General features: G+C 40.5%; 1 protein-coding gene across 1 annotated transcript in view; it reads left to right on the top strand.

Annotated features, from left to right (window-relative positions):
- The first annotated feature begins 14,833 nt into the window (after nucleotides 1-14,833).
- PLPPR5 (phospholipid phosphatase related 5) overlaps nucleotides 14,834-22,647 on the top strand; it is a 122,970-nt gene continuing 115,156 nt past the window's right edge. The window contains 2 exon segments of the mRNA XM_034653968.1: nucleotides 14,834-15,075; nucleotides 15,077-15,133. Of these exon segments, the coding sequence (XP_034509859.1) occupies nucleotides 14,896-15,075; nucleotides 15,077-15,133 (237 nt within the window). The 5' untranslated portion in view covers nucleotides 14,834-14,895.

Here is a 22,647-nt window from a genome sequence, read left to right as displayed (position 1 = left end):
TCAGCCATAAAGTAGTGGTTCCCAGATTTGGCTATTCATTGGAAAGACCTAAGGATTATTTTTAAAAAAAAGGACTACTGCCTGGCTCCCATCTCCAGACATTCTGATTTAATTGGTATGAGGCGTGACCTGGGCAGCGAGAGTTGTAAAAGCTTTCTAGGGATTCCAGTGTGTCGCAAAGTTTGGGAACGATGTCAGAGTAAAGAAGGATGGAGTTACAGATGCGGTCAGGGATGCAAGTGCTCTGAAGTGTATAAAAAAGACACACACACACACACACACACACACACACACACACCCACATTGTTTTGAGTCTGGCAGACTTCCTCTGCACTAGGTTACCTCAGACAGTGGTTTTGAACCATCCTGCTTGAATGACCTCAAAGGGATAAGACTAAACATTGGGCGGAACGAGGCACTGATGATAAAACAAACAACTATTTACTATCTCAGTTTGGATTTTAGTTTTCATTAGAGGAACCTGGGAGCTGCAAATGCATCAAATGTGCCATCCTCACTATCCCTCGTGAATCAGTTGGGTTGAAAGGAGCTCTGCCCAGGAAAGTCATTGTTAAAACAGAACTCAAGCCTTTACCCAGGATGCCTATAAAAGACATTAGTGTGCTGTTGTAAATACATTTAATATTTTGATATAGATGAATTATGTCATTTAAAAATTAGTGTATACTTCCTTATTTCCCCTCTGAATTGCTCATTAGACAATCTCTCTCTCCTGGAAAATATATGTAAAGTGTGAGCCACGGTTTTTATCCATCTCATTTTGATTTAGTTATCAGAACACACAACATCTGCTAAAGCTGAAGCCCATAGTCTTAGAAATTTTTCTTTCATTGCGCTCTCAGTCTGCACATCATTAGTACAATTCAGATGGAAATTCCATAGAGATGCAATATTGCTAACAGATTGTACTTCCCTGGAAAATCTGACCCCCCAAATTTGATTTATTTAACATATTTGCATTTTAATGGATTTTTCTGAAAGGGTAATCTCATCAAGATGGGCTGCTGTGGTTTTACTGTAATTCACAATTTTCAGCTCATTTATATGTGTTTATTAATGTGCAGTATGAATATTTGCCCAATGTGTGGGCACATATGGATTATGTCCACCTGAAATGCATGTTTAAAAATTTGGAAGACTGAGCCTTTGGCACTTTGATTACCTTACAGATTAATCCTCTAGTTTAATATATTCCATTGAGTCAGCCTCCCAGCCTCAAGGTTAATAATAACTAGTGCTTCTGTGGTACCCTACAATTTATAGTACTCTTTTCACATGCATTAACTCATTTAATAACATGCCCGAAGTCTTGGGAAAGCACTGTAACCTTTAGAAGCTACAGAAGAATTGCTTAAAGGGCCAGTTCCTCCCTCCGCAGCCTCCCTAACCTTCAGGGATGCAAGTTCCTAAGCCCATCTTGACCAAGCTGTTAGTTTTTGATATAGCAAATGGTGTGGTCAGTGGATATGGCCAGAGGATGACCTGCTACCCGATGTGACCACATTAAATTCTGGCACGCTCTCCTTCCACCAGCCCCAACCTCCTCCCAGATGCCATTTTCTAGGCTTAACTGGCACAGCTGTGTTTTTTTTCCAGTATCTCTTTCATAGTTCTCTAGCTCTCCCAGGGAATCAGTAGGCTTTCTTCTCATTACTGGGACAGAATGCCTGTTTCTGCCACCAGCTATTGTGGAAAGGGGCTCTGGCTGAAGGATTTATCTACATTCTTCCCCGCTATTGGATGGGATGTTCCTCTTGATACATGGAATTCTTATTTGAAATGTTCACGTTATTCCATAGGATACAAAATATCTATACCAACTCCAAGAAGCTTGAAGGTACATATCTGTCTCCATTATTCCTAAGCATCATATGTTATCATCTTTCAAAAACAGGTTTGTCAGAATTTATACTTTTCTGTATGGGGATACAAACTCTCACAAAACATGTGTAAGAACAAAACTATAAAAGTATCAGGTCTTATTAATATAGTGACGTTTTTTCTACAATTTTTCCACCCTTCAAATATTTCCTTTATTTTTTATTGATGTTTTAGCGTATAGTTCTATGAATGACAGCACACGTATAGTTCAGGTAATTGCCACAACTGGGATGCGAACAGTTCCATCACCCCCCAAAGAACTCCTTTGTGCTATTGCTTTATAGTCATACCACACACCCACGCCCAGTCCCTGGCAACAACTGATCTGTTATCCACCCTGTAGGTGTGTCTTTTCAAGAATGACATATAAATGGAATTGCGTAGTATGTAACCTTTTGAGACTGGCTTCTATCACCCAGCATAATGCCTTTGAGATTCATCCAAGTTATGGAGTTTTATTCCTTTTTATTGTTGAGTAGTGCTCTCTAACACGGATATACCACCTCTTGTTTATCTATTCAAATATGTATTTTAATATATTTGTATTAAATATAGATGGTATTTGTAGAATTGGTACAACATCTTAAAAGTTGTCCATATGAGGGGCGCCTGTGTGGCTCAGTCAGTTAAGCGTCAAGCTTCGGCTCAGGTCATGATCCTGGGGTCCTGGGATTGAGCTCCACATCGGGCTCCCTGCTCAGCAAGAACCTGCTTCTTCCTCTCTTCCCCGTTCGTGCTCTATCTTTGTTGCTATCTCTGTGTCTCTCTTTCTCTCAAATAAATAACTAAAACCTTAAAAAAATAAAAATGAATAAAAAATAAAAATTGTCCATACAATACAATAGGAATTTCTTGGGAGCCAGGCAGATTTCGATTCAAACATCAGTTCTGCTACTTATTAATCCTGGGCAAGTGAGAAAATCCCTCTGAGATTCAGATTTGGCAAAGTAGGGGGTGAGTGACACTTATTTCATATGGTTCTAGAAGTAATCAAATAAGATTAAAGCATGAAGAGTGTTTAGCACATAGTAAATAATCAATCACGTTTGTTTTTCCTCCCACCTTCCACCCAGTTAAGGTAGCACAGTACGTATTTTTGGAAACTTTTATTCTCCTGATTTTCAGGTGTGGAAACTCATAATATTGACTTTCTTACAATCTGTTTTGTGAGCAGACGGGAGACAATCCATTGTACTATGCCTGGGTCAGAACTTTGCAGAGTGTAAATTCTTAATATGTCACTAAGTAAGTGCAAAACACTAGTTTGCATGTTTTTCTAGAGCAAGGTTATCTTATGGGGTGAGTGTCTAGAGGCCAGTAATTTGGGAAACATATTTTGAGCAGCACTAGCAGAACTGGGGGTCCATGCAATCGGATGATGATATATGATAGCTGCAGATTTCCTCTGGTCCTCATCGTGCAGTCATAGCCAGCTGGAAAGAAGGAGGTAAAACTTAAGCACAAAGAATGCTTGGGTGATTTTAGACAGCACTGGTAAGCCTTCTGATGAAAATGATTCCTAAGCATCCTTATCTCACTTGATGCTGGACTCCATTACTTGTCAGTAATTGATTTGTTGCAATTCCTGGAGCGTAGCATTCGGCTTCCTTATCTGTATGAGCAAGAAGAAGCAATTAAATTTCTGACCCAAAGAAAAAAATATGTGTGTGCTTAGCCCAAACTCCCCATATTTTATTCATTTTATACTTCTGGCTGCTCAATTGAATAAGACTGTCCTTCAATTTTAGTATAGTTGTACTGACCAAGTAAATCGTTAAAGTTATGTGCCATTGATTCCATTTTAACTCATGCTTTCTGACTTTTACAATGAGGTAATAAAAAATACACTTGGTCTCAAACTTAACTTTAAAGAGTTCAACTGGAAATCTATCATATTGGGAGGCATAGATATCATTAAAAATGAATAAATATAACTTATTATTTCCTAATGTTATAATTTACGGGATAATCATGTGGATAGTTCAGCAACCAAGTGTATTTGTATTGATCTTGCATAGGTTAAGCTGCTAGAAGGTGCCAATAGTCCCACTATTTTGCACCTGTAAAATGGCAAGTTCATATGGTTCAACTTAATAAAATATTCTAATATATTGAATTGGGATCGCAACAGGATACTGTTCTGGACTGAGTTATGCCCCCCCGCCCTGCAAATTCATATGTTGAAGTTCTAGCCCCAGATACGACTATATTTGGAGACAGGACCTTAAGGGAGGTAACTAAGGTTAAACAAGCTCATAAGGGTAGAGCCCAAATCTGATAGGATTGTTGCTCTCACAAGGCGATGAACAGACACCAGAGTTCTCTCTCTCCATGCAAACACAGAAGAAAGACCACGTAAGACCACAGTGAGAAAGCCCAGAAAGGGAGGTCTCACCATAAACCAACCCTGATGGCACCTTGATTTCAGACTTCTAGGCTCCAGAACTGCAAATATACAAATTTCTGTTGCTTAAGCTACTGAGTCCACGGTGCTTTGCTATGGTGGTCCACGGGGACTGATCTAGGTGCCAGTGTCCAACCTTCCCTGGGTCTTCCAGTCCTGGGTCAGTAAGTAGCTAAACTGGATTACCCAATGTTAAAGGGATGTATGGGCATGTATTCCTCAAGCCTGTGGTCTCACTTCCAGGCCCACTAAACACCAGAATGAAACACGGTGTCACTCCAGAGCAGCTTCCATTGTAAGCTGCTGTACAATTACAAATAGGTATCGTGGTGAACGAAAACCTGATTTATTCCATTTGGACTCCACACACACTGAAGGCCTCAAGTACGTGGAGCAGTTTTGGTGGTCGAATCTACACACGACTGTTTGGAAGACAGGCAAGCTAAGACTCATGCTGTCATACCTCAGCAGCAAACTGGGGGTAGTGGTGAAGATCAGAGGTATGTGACTAAAATACCTCCCCTTGTTTCTAGCGTAGAGTAGTCACTTGATAAACAGTTTTGTTGTTTCAATAAAACAAAAACATATTTCAAGAAAAGCCAGTACTGGGCCTGGAGTTTCCCCAAGCAGGCAGGGGGATTAATTCACAGCCAAGGGTGAGGATAGCTCCTGGCCCTTCCCAAACAGACAGCCTGTTTGGAAAATGGAGAGCACATTGGAGTGGCTTCTCCCTCTCCCAGGGAAGGGAACTACAACAGAGTTCCACTTGTGGAGACACTGTGCAGAGTGTCTTTTGTCCCCACCTGACCAGAAGGGCTGGAGGGAACTACTGGACACTGTGTGGCCCAGCAGCCCTCAAGCCAAGAGGCGGGCAGGCAGAGCTGAGAGACTACAAAGTGCAGCCAGTGGTCTGTTCAGTCAGGGAATGTGGGGGTGCCAGTCAGCTTGAGTGAAGACAACAAAGAGATTTATTGACTTTACAGCTGCCTCTCCTGCTACATCTGGGCAGGGAATCTAATTTGTAGCCCCACGCATTGCTGAATACGGCAGTCAGCCCACGCAATCAGGGACCCTAACCTAGAGCACACTGGAAGCCACACAGCCTCGTCTACGGGCCTATATACAGTGCCACTTGAACAGAGAGCACAGCCCCTGGCTTCCCTGTTACACAGAGCAAAACCTCATCTGACCATGGAATTCAGTGCTCACTCTGATCTGATCCATGTTTCCAGACAATGAGCTTTACAGATCTTGGGTCCTGTCCTGCCAACCTGCCAGTTCAGGGAAGCTAATTCATAGCCTCATTTACTACTGAAAATAGTGCCCAGTGCCAGCCATCTAGTAAGCCTGAACAGAGAATCCAGGAAAATGTGGACCCCATCCTAAACTTCTCTTAGCTAGAGAACCAAGCTAGCCGTCTTATCCAACTATTCTCAAGTGGCACAATGACCCCCTCCCCAACCTCAGACTCAAACTTTTGCCTCACCCAAAAATAGACCATAATAGCAGGCTCCAACTGCCCAAAGACATGACCAGAAGACACCCAGAAACCCAAACTAATCTGACTGGTGAAGAGCTGTCTCTGTCAAAGCAAACTTATAAAGTCTGGAATAAGAGCCCAATTACTCAAATGTGAGATACCAACATAAGGAATCAAGGATCACAAAAGATCAGGTAAATAGGACAACACCAAAAGAAATTAATAAAGCTCCAATAACTGACCCAAGCAATGGAGATCTGTAAAGTATCAAACAATTCAGAATAATTCTACAAGGAAGTTTAGTGTATGATAAGAAAACACAGACAACTAAACAAAGTTAGGTAAATGATGCATGAAAAAAAATGAGCGGTTTGACAGGGGAAGAGCAACCTTCAAGAAAAAAAAAATCAAACAGAAATCCTACAGTCAAAAAATAAAGAACTGCATTGAAAAATTCAGTAGAATTTCAAAAGTAGACTCAACCATGCAGAAGAAAGAATTACCATCTGGAGAATAGGATATTGAAAATTACCCAGAAGAGTAAAAAGAGAAAAAAAAGAATGAAGAAATCCTATAGGAATTATAGGATACAATGAAAAGAAACAACATTCACATCATGAGAATTCCCGAAGAATAAAAGAAAGAGAAAGGGTCAGAAAATATATTTAAAGCAGTAATGGCTGAAAACTTACCAAACCTGGGGACATTTATGGTCCATGAGGCCCAAAGGACCCCAAATAGGTTGAACCTGAGTAGGGAAATACTGAGACACATTATAATTAAATTGTGAGTAACCAAAGAAAGGTATATATACTATAAAGTTACAGTCATCAAAATAGTATGGTACTGGCATAAAAACAGACAAATAGAACAATGAAGAAAAGACAGTATCTTCAATAAATGATACTGGGAAGATTGAATATTCACATGTAAAAGAATGAAACTGAAACGATACCTTACCCATCACAAAAATGAACTCAAAATGGAATAAAGACTTAAATCTAAGATCTGAAACCATGAAATTCCAAAAAAAAAAAAAAAAGTAGGAATAAACCTCCTTAATAATGTACCTCAGTGATGATTTTTTGAACATGATACTTTAAGCATAAGCAACAAAAGCAAAAATAAACAAATGGGACTATATCAAACTAAAAAACTTCTGCACAGCAAAAGAAACCATCAACAAAGTGAAAAGACAACGAATGGAATGGGAAAAAAAATATTTGTAAACCATATATCTGATGAGGGGTTCATTTTCAAAATATATAAAGAATTCATACAACTCAATAGCAAAAAACCGAATAACCCAATTAAAAATAGGCAAAGGACCTGAATGGACTTTTCTCCAAAGGAGATATACAAAAGGCCAACAGGTACATGAGAAAATGCTCAACCTCTCAAGTCATTAGGGAAAGGCAGATTAAAACCACAATGAGGTACCACCTCAGGCCTATTAGAATGGCCACCATCAAAAAGACAAGAGATAACAGATGCCCGTATGGAAGTAGAGAAAAGGGAATCCTTGTGCACTGTTGGTGGGATTATAAATTGGTGCAGCCACTGTGGAAAATAGTAAGGGGGATCCTCAAAAATTTAAAACTAAAACAACCACACGATCCAGCAATTCCACTTTGGAGAATACATCCAAAGGAAATGAAACACCTACCTTGAAAAGCTGTCTGCACCTCCATGTTCATTGCAGCGTTATTTACAATAGCCAAGACATGGAGACAACCTAAATATCCACCGATGAATGAATGGATAACATTTTGTGGAATATTATTCAGATATTAAAAAAACAAAGAAATCCTACTACTTTCAACAACATGACTGAATCTTGAAGACATTATGCTAAACAAAGTAAATCAGAGAAAGACAAATGCTGCATGACCTCACATGTGGAATCTAAAAGCAAGCAAACAAACAAAAACAAAAACAAAAATAAGCTCATAGAGGAAGATATCAGACTTCTGGTTACCAGAGGTGGAGGGTAGGGAGAAGGAATTGGAGGAAAGTGGTCAAAAGGCACAAAGTCCCAGGTAGAAGATAAATAATTCCTGGGAATGTAATGTACAGCAGCTAACACTGTGGTATGATACATAGGAAAGTTAAGAGAGTAAATCCTAAGAGTTCTCATTGCAAGGGGAAATTTTTTCTTTTTTTTTCTTCCTTTTCTTTGTACTGTGTATGAGAAGACAGATATTAGCTCACCCTATTGTGGTGTCATTTCACAATACGCATAAATCAAACCGTGATGCTATATGCCTTACATGAATACAGTGACGTATTTCATTTACTTCTCAGTAAAACTGGGGGAAAAATAGTTCCTCCAAAAAAGTGAAGGGTTTCTATTAATAAAAGCAGTAGTTCCCCCAAGATACCCTATTTTATGAGACTTTTATGAAGTTAATTAAGATTTTACTATTCATGTTCTTCTATTTTTATTAGAGATCCATATGAGCCAGAAGAATATTAAAGCAAGCCATCAGTGAGTGGAAAACAAACTTGAATATTTTATTCTCACCCATGACATTAAATTGAAGACATCATTACATTTGAAGTGTTGCTTACAATAATAAGATTGATATAATAAAATATGATGAATCAATACCTGATTTAATAACAAAAAGTGATAATCAGAAGAGTTAACATAACAATACAAACCCAGTGATATGTTTCTCTTCCAAAAACTTCCCCCAACTTTCTTTCAAAGTGTTACAACATATGAATACTTACATTTTAGAGGTAATGCTTTCTTCTACTTGTTATCTTTCAATGAAGTAATTACAACATTATTTTCTTTCCTTGGCCAAAAAATTATTTTCCTTGCTTATTGTTATAAGCCCATAGGGTGAAAAAAGGCCAGTAATTTAATAATCCATTCAAGTGTGATGAAATTTACAGAAGAAATTCATTAAGCCGGAAGCCTTTGTGCCTTCACTAAAAATAGCATTCTGAAAATTATCTGATTCTAAACTAATCGTTGATTGTGGTCCATATATGAACATAAGGAACCATTTTGAATGTCTAGTTTCGCTATGTCTTTGTTTTAATCATTATCTAGCACACTGAAGGACAACCAAACAAATGCTAATTGCCATTCACAATCTGAATGGTTGACAAAGGACCTGCAGCTGTCATCAGCAGAGTTCACAGCACATTTTCCAAAACACCTCTAATGAAATTCCATTTCTCAGTGTTAGCAGGATTTGTGATTTTGTTTAGGACAGTCCTCATTTATCATAGCACAAGTAACGACTTTCAGGTGTCTTCAAGCAACATGAAGTTACATAGACAATTCAGCAAGATTTTATGCAGGCACATTTCCAAATGGATCAATGAAAGTTTTGCTGATCCAGCAGTAACAGGATTAATTACACTAGAAGAGCGTTGATAACTGTGAGGATCATTTATTGCCATGAATGGCCTAGGCTCTGGGCTGCATCTTGGTGAAGTAGGCAACCTTACCCTCCTTTTAGGGTACTAGAGAAACTGAGAAATTAAAATGACTTCACTGAGTTCCCATAATTACGAATCTACAAAACAAAAGTACCTGTTGAGTCCTCAGTCCTTGGGCTTAACCACCACTCCACTGACACATTCCTATGTCCTTACCTTTGATAACTGTTTAAAGTTATTCTCAGGGAACTTGAATATTTTGAAACTTCCCCTCATGTAATGGATCCACCGACTTACATTTTATCAAGCATTGTGGGGTTTTTTTTTTAATGATTCAAACATATAATAAATAATCTAATATTCATTGATGTGGAAACAGACTAGACAGCAAATAATCTGAGTTTTTTGAGTTGGAACAAGTGCTAGGAAGAAAATTCAGCACCCACTTAGATTAGGCATTTTCTCCTCCTAATTATGATATATTTCCTTTTTTAAAAAAAAGATTTTATTTATTTGAGAGAGAATGAGAGAGAGAGGATGGGGGGAGGGTCAGAGGGAGAAGCAGACTCCCCACTGAGCTGGGAGCCCAATGCAGGACTAGATTCCAGGACTCCAGGACCATGACCTGAGCCAAAGGCAGATGCTTAACCAACTGAGCCAGCCAGGCGCCCACAATATATTTCCTAATGCAGACTTGCCCAGTGCTTTGATATTCCCAAAGCGTTTTGTAAATATAAGCCTTTCAATGTCTTTGTAAAGATTCACTAACCCAATTTTATAGATGAGCAAACTGAGATTTAGAGAGGCTGATTGCCATGGCACACAGTATGATCAGCATGTTTCAATTAACTTTTGCTACCGCAATAATTTAAAATTCTTATTTTAATATAGGAGTTCAATTGATAACATATTAAATTTTTCTATTCTTTCCCAGCCTTAATGCCTTATAAATTTTAACTCTTTTACTTAGTCTATCAATTTCATGCCTATAACTTGAGTGAAATATAACTAGATTTAATATGTGCTCCAGTAAAATGTGTGCTTGGTTTGTGATAACTGTTTTGAAAGTGAAAACTTAAAATAATACTGGAAATGTAGAAAGAATACAATCAACTGTAATGCAGTCACAGAGTAAGGCATTTCAAAGATATCTCAGAGGTTCTAAGTGGAGAGATACATACTGCTTGTCCAGATCAGAAGTTTCTGGCCTCTGAGATAAACATCATATTACAGCTGGAACCTCAAAAACAGACATACACATTACTGCACTGGCTGTTTTCCCTCCTGTCTTCTTGAGAACGCAACTGCCTCCTACATCAAGCACTGAAGATCTTTATGTGAAGATACAGCACGCTCTGATGTGCATAATAAGAGGTCAAGGTGTGAATTTATATGAACACGTTGAAGCACATTTCTTGTGTTAACTGGTCCTACAACTTATTCCTTAAGTATCTGATGCTCTCTATATCAAATTGTTTGGCAGTTAGTAAACTAGTGTATTCGCTCCTTCTCAAGATGCAGTTCAATGAAGACCTGTCAAGATATTGCCTCCTGTAGTTCAATAATTATTAGAATGAATTACCAGATGCCTTTACTTATTCTGAAAGCAATTACCTGGCCTATTAAAAAAAAATCTCTTTCCAAATCTATTCCCATTAGATCTTCCACCAATCTATATGTTAATATTTAAAGTTCCTCATTAGTACAAAGTCATCTAACTTTTGTACTCATGAATCTCCTCAAACATTTGCAGCTCAAGTTTAGCTTTATGAGCATTTTTGTTGTTGTCTTTGTCACTGATTTTGTCATTGCTCTTGTCAAAAGGAGGACTCTATTCTTTTCGAGATGTTTCCCTAGTTTGTCTTACGTGAAGTCTTCTGAATCCTTCATACCTCACCATCTCAGCTATGCATTGAAAGTAATGTTATTTTTTTCTGTTTTTGCACCATGGAATGAGACAAGTTCAGGAAAAGGCCCCAGCTTACCTCTGAGTTACTTGAAATACATGGAAACCCAATACTTAAAATCTGTATATTCATCAGTCCTTGGAAATGCTCAGCCATCTTTGCGAAAACCATTCCGTCTATAAACTAATGAAGGCCAAATCCTTAGATGTTAGTGGGAAAATCTCAGTCTACCTCTCTTGCTATTCACAGATTTATTGTACAGAACCCAACGGGTAATAATCTTGAGGAGCTAGGTACATCTCCAGTTCCCTTCCAGCAAGAACCTTAGATTTTCAAAGCTAAAGAAGGACACATTCATTTATGTAGTTATCCACAAACAGTCAATGCTTGGCTTCCCAAAGACTGTTCATTCAGTTGGTCTTTGCCCTGCTATCAGCATAAAGATCCACCCGAGATTTTCATGCATTTGTCTTTGTCTGTGGATGAAAAAGTTATAAACCATATAGACAAGGACTATATCCTGTCATGCTGGTCTAGCACCTTACTAGTTCTTACCAGAACATTAGTATTGAAGTGGAAAGATGAGAGATACTGGAATTGATAAATGACTCCCCCAAGATTTGTTTCAGTATTTATCATGGTTCGTGTTTTATGGGTGAAGAAACAGAGTGAGATCAGAATGGTTGTTAAGACACGTGCAAATAAATATAATATGAATCACTGGAATTTGGAAAGTAAAAGTTATAAATGCCGTAATTTTGACCTAGGTTATCCACCTTGGTTGGAGCTGAGATGTGGAGAATTTGCAGGACAAGACAATGTTTTCAGAAACATTGACTGCTATAATATATTTGAAAGCACAATGAGGTGCCTGAGAATTAAATTAAATTAAGAATTAAGGCAAGGATTGCAAAGGATTAAATATGAGCAGTGTTGTTGTTAATCTTGAAACAGTGTAAAGGTAAATTAAAAATTGAGGTAGGATTCCCAAGGGTTTTTGAAGCTGAAAAGATGTATTTTGGAAAAAAATTAGCTTAAATAATTTATAAGAAAATAAAGTGAGAAAACATACTAAACAAGTACCTTCTTTGGACTGGGTACTTTACATAGTCTCATTTAATTGTCAAAATAAGCCCAGAGGTAAGAAAAACTAGTTTATTTTGTCCCCAAAAAAGCTCAGACTCAGGAAAGTAAAGTAACCGGCCCAAGGGCACATAGCTCATGCTCTTTCATCCACTTCACATCATTTCTATGAATAACCAATCTGCTCAAATATTCATGGAAGTTGAACTTAATGTTGGTATCTTTATAATGTGAATTAAGATTCAGTATTAACTTTGAATTTCAGCATTGTATCATTAGTCAACCATGAATCAGTCAACAAGACTATTTGACTGTCTATGTCTGATTTGAACAAACGATGGGGATGTCGAGGAAAATAGTATCTTATTCCCAAGATGGATAGCATCTGAAAAAGAAGACAGAATGTGCATTAATCTATAGAAAAATCTATACACCTACAGAAATATGGATATACCCAGACTCACTTTGTAAGTCAAAAATTAGAAGGAAGTGACTGGTGATAGATGTTGGAGCGACCTGAGTTAAGGTAGTCTAGATACGTTTATGTCTACAAGTCAAATTTTATAAAATTTAAATACGATATAGGTGTTTGCTGTGTGCCAGACATAACTGAGCATCATTAATCCTCCTATCAACCTTGTAAAGTAGGTACTAATATTATCCTGATTTTACTGGTGATAAAAAAAAGTCAAGCATCTTGGCTAGGTTTCCAGAGCTGGTAAGTGGTAGAGCTGGGATTTGAACCGAAGCAGTACGAGTGTTTCTGCTCTTACACTGACCTTATACCTTCAATGTCAGTATGTCATGTAAGTAGGCAGTCTATGTTTACCTTAGGACGTAAAGATTATGATTCCCTAACCCTTGACACATATCTTATACGTGAACATACTTCACCATTATTCTTAGAGGAATAAATGCATTAATTTATTCAACAGATATTTATTGAACACCTACAAAGTGGCATATACTGCTCATGCTGGGGACAGAACAGTGAACAGGACAGACAAGGACCCTGCTTTGTTACACTCACAGTACTAGGCACTCAATACATGTTAACAATGCAGTACGTGCATTTTAATTTCAAAAGTGATGTATGTTTTCATTGGCTTGGATCGATTACCTACATCACTTTCCTTAATCCAAAGTTACCCTTAAAATCTACCCTTAAAAATTAAGATCATTTTTCCAAAAATTCTGTTATGTAGAAAGGTTTGAGAGATTCCTATGTACAACCAGAGGAGCAGTTTAAACACTCTTACAGTCTTAAAATGATTCTCTGAATAGGGCATTAAATCATGTACCTTTGTAGTAGTTACATGTTCATAATATGGTAAACTACTCTTGTCCATTAAGGAACCGTTTCCTCCCACTGCCCCAAATTGCTTATTATACATGTTGTTCAGTGTCTTTTATCTAGTAAGTAGTTATTAAATGATGTTTAATAACATGTGGCGGATAAGGTATCCCTCATTAAAGGCAATTCACACTGCCATTACTTCCCCAAAATACCAATCAGTTGCCAAATTTAAATGGCCTTATTAGCCTACCAATGTTGCTTTTTCCTGATGATAAAAATCCACCTCTAAAAATCACCAAGTACAACCCATTAAAATAAATGAATATTCTAGAAACCTGCTAAAGTAATCTACATTTTAATGAGACAGGAAGGGCTCTAGGAATATTTTCTCGTCTCTAACATAAGGTTCTTTACCTGCTCTCTAGAGTGGAGGATGTGAGCAGTGTCAGGCTCTGCTAAGGTCCTCCCCCACCTCCGCCCCCACCCCCCAGTTTGCTGCCTAAGCTTGCACGCAGGGACCCACATGGCATCATGAAATGGGTTCTTTACATATATGCAGCTACTTACAGAGCTATGCACATGTGTGTATGCCCACATATGGGTGCGCTTCGTACGCATGTGGTGTGAGCCCACGTTGGTCTCCCTCTCCTTTCACCTAACCCGTGGGGAATCCCGGCAATTTCCCAGAACTCGGGGAATAGCGAGATGAGGCAAACAGCCCTTTTCCCTGGTGGCAGGCACCGCTGGCTCCCAGGAATCTGCAATGCCTCCTCTCACAAGCAGCTAATAAAGGGAGACTGACTGAAGATGAGCAAGTGGAGAATACATGAAGGAGGAAGGGGCCGGTGTACAAAAGATGATGCTTCTGGAGCTACTGAACTATGATTGTGTTTCTACATACAAAACCCTAGGAAGCTAGAGAGGAGGCAGAGAAACTCTGAATCTAAAATGCTCTGAGATTATTTTTCTAACAGTGCCTAGAAACCACCGCTTGGCATGTGTCCTGCGCGGGGTTAAGGAATCCAAGGGAGAGAGGGCTGAAACTCGCAGCGCGGCATCCGGCACTTTGAGCTTCGGTGGGGTTTGCGCTCCGAAGACGCGTCCGCGCACCATTTTCCCAGGCGTTGTGCGGGTTTCTTAAACAGCCCAGCTGCTGCCTCAGAAAGGAGTTTCTAGAAGCTCCTTCTCTGCTGCCTCCCCTCCACCCCCCCGCCGCCTTTTTTTTTTCGGTTTTTACCCCCGCGAGGAGCTTCTCCAGCTCCACTGCGTCCGCCCTCCGAGGCGCACAGGTGCCCAGCTTCTGCCGCCCGGTCCACCGACGCCGCCTCCTCCGGGCGGGCCTGGGGGGGCTCCANGACCCGGGAGGGGGCCCGCCGCGTCCGCCGCCCGCTCGGCTCGGCCCGGCCCGGCCCGGGAGGCGTGCATGCCCCTGCTGCCCGCGGCGCTCACCAGCAGCATGCTCTATTTCCAGATGGTGATCATGGCAGGGACGGTGATGCTGGCGTACTACTTCGAGTACACTGACACGTTCACCGTGAACGTGCAGGGCTTCTTCTGCCACGACAGCGCCTACCGCAAGCCCTACCCGGGCCCGGAGGACAGCAGGCGCCGTGCCCCCAGTGCTCCTCTACTCGCTGGCCGCCGGGGTCCCCGTACTCGTGGTAAGCCCGGGGGTGCCCGCCCTCGCGTCGGACTCCCTTCGGTCGCCCCTCACCTTCAGGGTGGAGACCCCGCTGAGGGTCGCGGCGCGGCAGCCTTGCCTTCTAAGTTCCTTCAAGTTGTGGGCAGCCCCTTCCCCAGAGGACATTCTTCCAGGGCGCGTCAGGGGTGGGTGCGAAGGAAGCCGCATCTCTCCTCACACGCCACCCCCGCACCCCCTGCCGTGGCTGCAGCGTTAGGGTGACGGGGAGGAGGATGGGAGGGATGGGGGCTGTGGGAGGTGATGGGTGGGGGTCGGGGCCGCGGTGGAGGTGGAGCCCTCGGGTGCATCTTTACTTCCTCCCCTCTGTGGCCTTGCTCCGCCGGCCGGCGGCCCCCAGATTGCGACGGGGAGCGGAGCAGCAGCCGCCCGGCGGGGAGGAGAGGGCATCAGTCTCTGGGGTGTGGAAGGGACTCCTGCTTCCCCAGTCTGGGCGCGTATTCCCGTTTTACCGCCGCCTTCCCTTTCAGATGAAAGTGCCAGTGGGACTAAGCTGACCAGGGAGCAAATTATCTAAAAAAGAATTTTGAAAACTGCTAAATGAAGAGGTTCCAGCAGCAGTGGTTACTGGAAGCAGGAGCTGTGTCCAAATGACAAGATTTCATTTCAAGGCTGCTCCACTCTCTGGGCAGCTTAAATCCTTTCCTCTGATAGCCTCGCTTAGAATGCCTTGTGGATTTATGGACTCTGTGTGTGTGTGTGTGTGTGTGTGTGTCTATACAGATGCACGTACACACAGATATACATATGTAATTATTAGGATGGTAATCACATAATAATTTACATATGTGAATATGGTGCAAAGTTATTGGTAGGAAAATTGGTGGTGTTTCTTCAGCAAACATTATGGTTCCTCTGTTATTGTCAAAGTATTGGAGGTGTCCTTCCAGTGGTACCGCTCCTCTATTTCAACTCTCAACAGATAAGAAGTAGGAAATTAGGAAATGAAGAGGAAAGGGAAAAGGAAGTTTTATTTCAGTGGTTGAATATGTCAGTTTCAACAAATGAACGTTGAGAACATCAGTGGTATCTACCGGGTTTGGTTATTCATGTTTACTTTGATTTTAGGGGAAATGATTTCATATTTTTCCAAATAATGAGAAGTTCCTAACACACATAATGGAATTCCACCAAGGAACTTCCTGAAAACTTAAAAGTAACTTCGTTTATCACAGGTACCCTGGTGGTTGACTTTGAATTCGGCTCCAGTGTACTGGTTTGAAAAGTGTTAGACCTTGCACCAGAAGATGTTTTTTATTTTTTGGATTTTTTTTAATATTGCAATTTGTTAAAAATCCACCTTCATGTTTGTGTTCTCACTCTTCCATTTGAAAAGCTGAAGGGGGAAAGAAAATTCATTTTAAGGAATTTTTTTTTCCTTTCTGCAGATGTTGGGTTTTCAGACACATGTTTTCTGGGAGACTGAATAGCTCAGGGATTTTTCTGGGATTTTATTTTATTTTTTTAAAGAAAAAACCCTGTCACTTTCAGGTCACTGGTTTGGTTACAACCATAATCAATAATCAATAATGTCTGTAACTTGTCCCTTGGTAATTACCACTCTGTGTCTTATTTAAATGAGGTAGCACCTTTCCAATCCTAACCATCCATCCATGGTGGCAGGTGCCAGTTAGAGATGAGAACATGGCCCTGAGATGCTGATTATTTCTCACTTAGGGGGAAGCTCAGAGGAGAAAGGGAAGCAGTCATTATTGAGTGCCTACTCTGTGCTGGGCACGTGAGCCATAACTGCATTTATTCTTCAGAGCATTCCTCTCCAGATAACATTTAAGGACACTGAGGGTCAGATAACAAAATGGAAACACTTGAAAATAAAAATGGTGGGCGTGGTGCCGTGGGACTGAGGCCTAATGCCATGCTACGTCTACTACTGCCAAAGAATATGTTCTCTGAAAGGGAACAAGAGATGGCTACGGTGGCAGGCACCTAGAATAAAAACTGAGGGGTTTTAAAAGGGAGGATCTGACTTGCTTTCCATGTTTTGACTTTCAGTTCTTTAGTTGTAAGACAAGGATTTGGGGGGTCCATCTGATGAGAAGCAAGTGTTGGATTTTAGAGGCTAGTGGCACTGCTGGCCCTCCTTTCCCCTTCTGCTTTTCCGAGTAGTATGCTCTCACAATGCCAAAGGTTGGGGACAGTAATGGCAGCTCTTCCTTTCCATTCCTCTCAAGAACTCCGGCTTAGCACAGTCACTTTGCGTGAAAATAATATTATTAGTAATAATAACACCAGTCGTGCCCATCATTTGTTGAGTTATATACCTTATACCCGTCTAACATTTGCCTTATCTATTAAAGCAATTGTTATTATTGTCACCTAATATTTGCGAAAACTGAGGCTTACAAAGATAAAGTAACTTGCCCAAGGTCTAGGGCAAAAAATCTTATACCCAGAATTTTAGTCCTACTTTGTCAAATTCCCAAACTGGAACCTTTTCTATTATAACATACAAATGCAGTTTACTAATAAGTTATTCTTCTAAATAAATGCCCCAGACAGTCTCTTTCCCCATCTCTTACATTTCTTGGACTGTAGTGATAAAGGTTCCTTCATATTGTATATTTTTTAACCTTCAAAAGTCATTTTTGAGTCTTTAGATTAATTTACTAATTTACTAGGTCTCCTCACTACCTAACACGCTGTGGTTTTGTTTCATACTTGCTACATTCATTTATCTAAAAATCAAAAGCAATATATCTTTTCAGTTTTATCACATTTATGTAGTGTTGATTTGGAGCCCAGGTTTGGAATCTAACAAATTTGGATTCAGATCCAAAGTACATCCTGCTGCTATGTTAACAGTTGGGAACCCTACTTGCTGTGTAACCTTGAACAACTTACTTAAGCTGGTTAAGCCTCAATTTTCTAAGTCACAAGATTTTGAATATTCTATTAGGTATAATACATAAATGTCATCCTTGGCCCATAGTGGATACTCCATAAGAGATAAGAGATCAGTAAATCATTAGCATTATTAATGAAATGATAATTCAGTAAATGTTTATTGAATTCCTGTGTTGCAAGCATGACATCAGACAGAGTAGAGGTTATAAAGGAAACTTCAGAAATAAACCAAACTCCTGAGGAGTTTACAGCCTAATTTGGGAACTTAGGTAAATATGCCAAGGTCATAATATAAATCACCACAATAGAAGTGTGTGTACACACACACACACACACACACACACACATGCCACAAAGACCTCTGGTGGTTCAGAAGAGGACAAGCTCGTTTTTATTTGGAGAGGTGCGGAAAGTCTTCATGGAGAAAATGGTGGCATTTGAGACGTGACTTGTAGAAGAGGCTGGAATGGAGTTTGAGTCAGGACATCACAGAAGCAACTACACAGACAGCCGCTTGGTAGCAGAAAATGCAGGCTGTACTCTTTAAACAGCAAGTGGTTTGCCTTGTTTCTAAGAGTGGTACGTGGGGAACACAGAGGGTGTACGGCTGAAGAGGAAGATTTGGGTCTCACTGATGAGTCCTGGAATGCCAGGCTGAAAGTTTTTCTCAATTTGTTGGGAATTGACTAGGGATGTTGTCTGGTGGGTGGTGTTTTAGGACATTTTGGGGACAGTAGTATAGGGCTTTTCTATTATTAAAATACCTATGTAAGAATTTTAAACTCTCGGGATGCCTGGGTGGCGCAGTCCTTAAGGTCTGCCTTCGGCTTAGGGCGTGATCCCAGCGTTCTGGGATCGAGCCCCACATCAGGCTCCTCCACTGGAAGCCTGCTTCTTCCTATCCCACTCCCCCTGCTTGTGTTCCCTCTCTCACTGACTGTTTCTCTCTGTCAAATTAATAAATAAAATCTAAAAAAAAAAAAAAAGAATTTTAAACTCTTTATCTTCAAGTCTATTTTGTGTTGTGAAATATTGCTTCAATTGTGTTTTCAGAAAATGCCTGTAACTTGGGCTCATTTAAAAAAGATGACATGTTTTATAAGCTCCTTGAAAATGTCCTTGCTCGGTGTGATCTGTGTAGAATTTGCCAAAGCACCACATACGTAATTTATAGATATACATTTAATTAGTGATCTTTGATTTTTCATTGATTAGAAGAACTCGTGATGACAATGTGTTCTGCGCTCAAATTTGGATACAGTAGCTATAAGCAGCTATCGTTCCTTAGATCATTAAGCAACACAGGTGATTTGAAGGAGACCAGAGCTAGAACATTCATCTTCATAGAGCCAGAACCAAGGCAGAGAAAACCAGCAGAAAGGGGGGCAGATTTGAGTGTTAGGGAACATCTCTGATTCTTCATGTCTGCATCTTCAGGAAACTCCTTCGGGACTCTGAGACTCTGAGGGATGCAGCTGCTGCTGCTGTCCCAAGGGTATGGAGTCACTACATGTGGCGGGAGTAGGTGATGGCAGAAAGGCATCTCCTGTAGAGCGCCATCTTGTTAGATCAACATGCCTGAAGCTTTCCCATAGACCTCTTCTGCTGGGAACCTCATCTTGAGTGCTCCCTTCTCGTTCTACTCCTGGAACACGTGCCCCGGGCACGGTGAGGAGAAACACAGATATGGGTGTCAGACAAGCCTGGATTCTTATCTGCATTTCTCTCACTCTACGTGTGACCTTGGGCAACATTTTCTTATTCATAAACTGGAGATAAAAATGCCTGCCTCTTGAGAGATCACAGACTCTGGAGTCAGACTGCTTGGGTTTGAAGCCCAGAGCTGCCCCCTTCCTGCTGTGTGAACCTGAGCCAGTCTTTCTATGCTTCAGTTTCTTCCACTGTAAAATGGAGATAGAAGTATTGGCCTCACAGGATTATTCTGAGCATGAAATGGGTTCACATAGATGTCGGAGGAGTGCCCAGCTAAATATGTGTTAGCTGCCATGAGTCCTCCCCAGGTTGTGACGATTAAGCAAGATAATCTATTTAAGGCACCTAGCAAAGTGCGTTTGTCGGTGGATTCCAGGGCTGATAAAATGTTAGAGGTGGACAGAGGCCACCTGGTTCAACCCCCTCACCCACAAAAATTGGGGACACTGAATAGTAAAAATTGGAACTCTGTTACTGGCATCACATTAGGGAGTCCTACTTCTGATGACTCCTCTGTTTTGTCAGGGAGGCTAACACCAGCTGACATTTGCTATGCAGCAGCAGTGTTAGATCCATTCAGCGCATTCCTTCATTTGATGCTCACCCTCGTGGCACGTTTATTAAGCATACTTGCTATCATTAAATCCACTTATGCACAAGAAACATGATGTTTAGTAAAATTATGTGTCAGACTTGTATTAAATTATTTAAATCCATTAATTAATTTTCACTTCAGCTTCTGAAGGAAATTTGGATGTGAGGAGGTTGGAGTGCCAACCTGGAGTCCCACATCGACTGTGCCAGAACCCTCAGAGCCTGCGCCTCTAGTTCTTCTGTTCCATACCTTGATCCTAACCCAATAAGCAGATCTTTACAGATTTTTGGTCATAGTGATTCAGTACTAGAGGTGTCAGAATTGTCTCGAGTCTTTTATCCTCCATTTCAGGTTTTCTGGTTTGATCGGAAGCTTTGTGTTCCAGTGTAGATAATGGTTTCAATGTGTGGTGTGGGAAATTGTTTTGTTTCCTGTTAAGCTTGAAATGTTGTGGCGAGGTGGGTCACAGCAGAAGGGATTCAAAGATATTCTGCTCTTCTGGTCGGAAGCCATGGTTCTCGTGTCTGTAGCATGCACTGACACAGTGCCGCATGCAGCTGCATCTATGTGGACCCGCCCTCTGGGGCTAGATCTGCACACGACAGTGGGGGTCTCTGTTTCTAAGGCATGTTTCTTAAAATGGACCTAGCACCAAATCTGGGGTGTAGTGAACACACTGAAATTGTGTATAAATACTATATATATATATATATATATATATATATATATACACACACACACACACACACACACGCATGTGCACACATGCACACATTTTTCTAGTAAAAGCCTCCGTAGCTTTATTGGATTGTCAGAGATATCCAAGATTCCCTAAAAGTTAGAACCACACTATATCCTTATATCTCTTAGGACCTTGCTTCACTTAGATAGTCTCATTCATATTCATTCATTCATACTTTCCCTCCCTCCCTGCATTCTTTTTTGTCTTTCTTTTTCCAAAGATCCCATCCACTTTGCATCCTGGTAAGGAGATGGTGATGCTGAGGGGAAAGCAGGGGCTGGTCTGAAAACCAGCTAGCGTTCCTCTGCTTCTCATCTCTCTTCTCTTCTTCCTCTGTCTGTCTTCCTCCCCATCCCTTCCTCCCCCTTTATCTTCCTGTCTTCTTTGTCCCCCTCCAACCTCTATCACTCGGTTATCCCTGTGGCTTTTCTGAGCCAGTTATCTTATCTGAAAAATGAGGACTTATTTCTTCCTACTTTTCAGAGCTGTTGTGAGAATCAAATAGGTGACCATATACTTTGGAGACAATATGAAGAAAACATAATGCAAGCGGATTACGTGGCTTATATACCCAGCTAGTCATTGGAGATGGTTATGACCTCTCACAGCATGACTACATTCCCATTCACTTGTATAGTTTGAAACAAAATAATGTTTCCAAGGAGGAAGATTAATACCATCTGTTAAGTATGCACTGTATCATATTAATTTTTAAATTTGCATTGTTCCAAAAGACATTATTTGTAAAAGTTTTAAATGATGATAATGCATCTACTATGTACTAGGTAGAATGCTATTGCTTGAATTTGTATAATGAATAAGGCATATTAACTGCCCTTTGAGAGTTCAGACGTTATACGTGAAGTTATAGCTGCAAACCTTCGTTTTCTTGTCTGTGAGAGTGAGGTAATGATACTTAACATGATACCTTATAAGAATTAAATATCAGCATGCATCAAGTACTCAAAAACTGATAGCTGCTCTTTTAGCATAAAAGCCAATAATATTTATTGATAGTGTGCAGCGAAATGATATCAAGTGTACTTACTCATTTCTGTGGAGCAAATGAGGCAAAACATTCACTTTTCACTTTAACCCTTTCTATACGCACTAACACGTCTAGGGAGATTTAGCACTTCGCGCCAGCTGGTAAATGACACATCTAGGATCGGAATCTTACACTTCAAGTCCAGTGCTCCTTTGGCTGTATGCAGTTTCCCATTAATTTGATTCCCAACATAAAATGGTGACATTCCTAGAAGACAGAGGTGAGTTAAAGCATATTGATTATGTATCAGTGTGCTGTTTACAGTATCCATATGTTTGTTAATGTATAGGCTCAGTTACAACCAGTAACTGACAACCAGTCATGACAAGAGGATGTTCAAAGACATGTTCAAAGACAAAACTTCATTTTTTCAGAACCGGTGGAATGGCCAATAGAACAGCTCAACATTTCCATTCATCAAGTCGAGAGGCAAGTTCTGATCTCAGAGATCTTAACCAATAGTTAGGAGAATCTTTTAACAGACTTTGGAAAATCATAAAGAATATCATTTAG

Source organism: Ailuropoda melanoleuca, chromosome 2, assembly GCF_002007445.2.
Source record: "Ailuropoda melanoleuca isolate Jingjing chromosome 2, ASM200744v2, whole genome shotgun sequence".
Classification (NCBI taxonomy): Eukaryota; Metazoa; Chordata; class Mammalia; order Carnivora; family Ursidae; genus Ailuropoda; species Ailuropoda melanoleuca.
The sequence above is the reverse complement of the archived record's forward strand: the minus strand, read 5'-3'. Positions and strand labels throughout refer to the sequence as shown.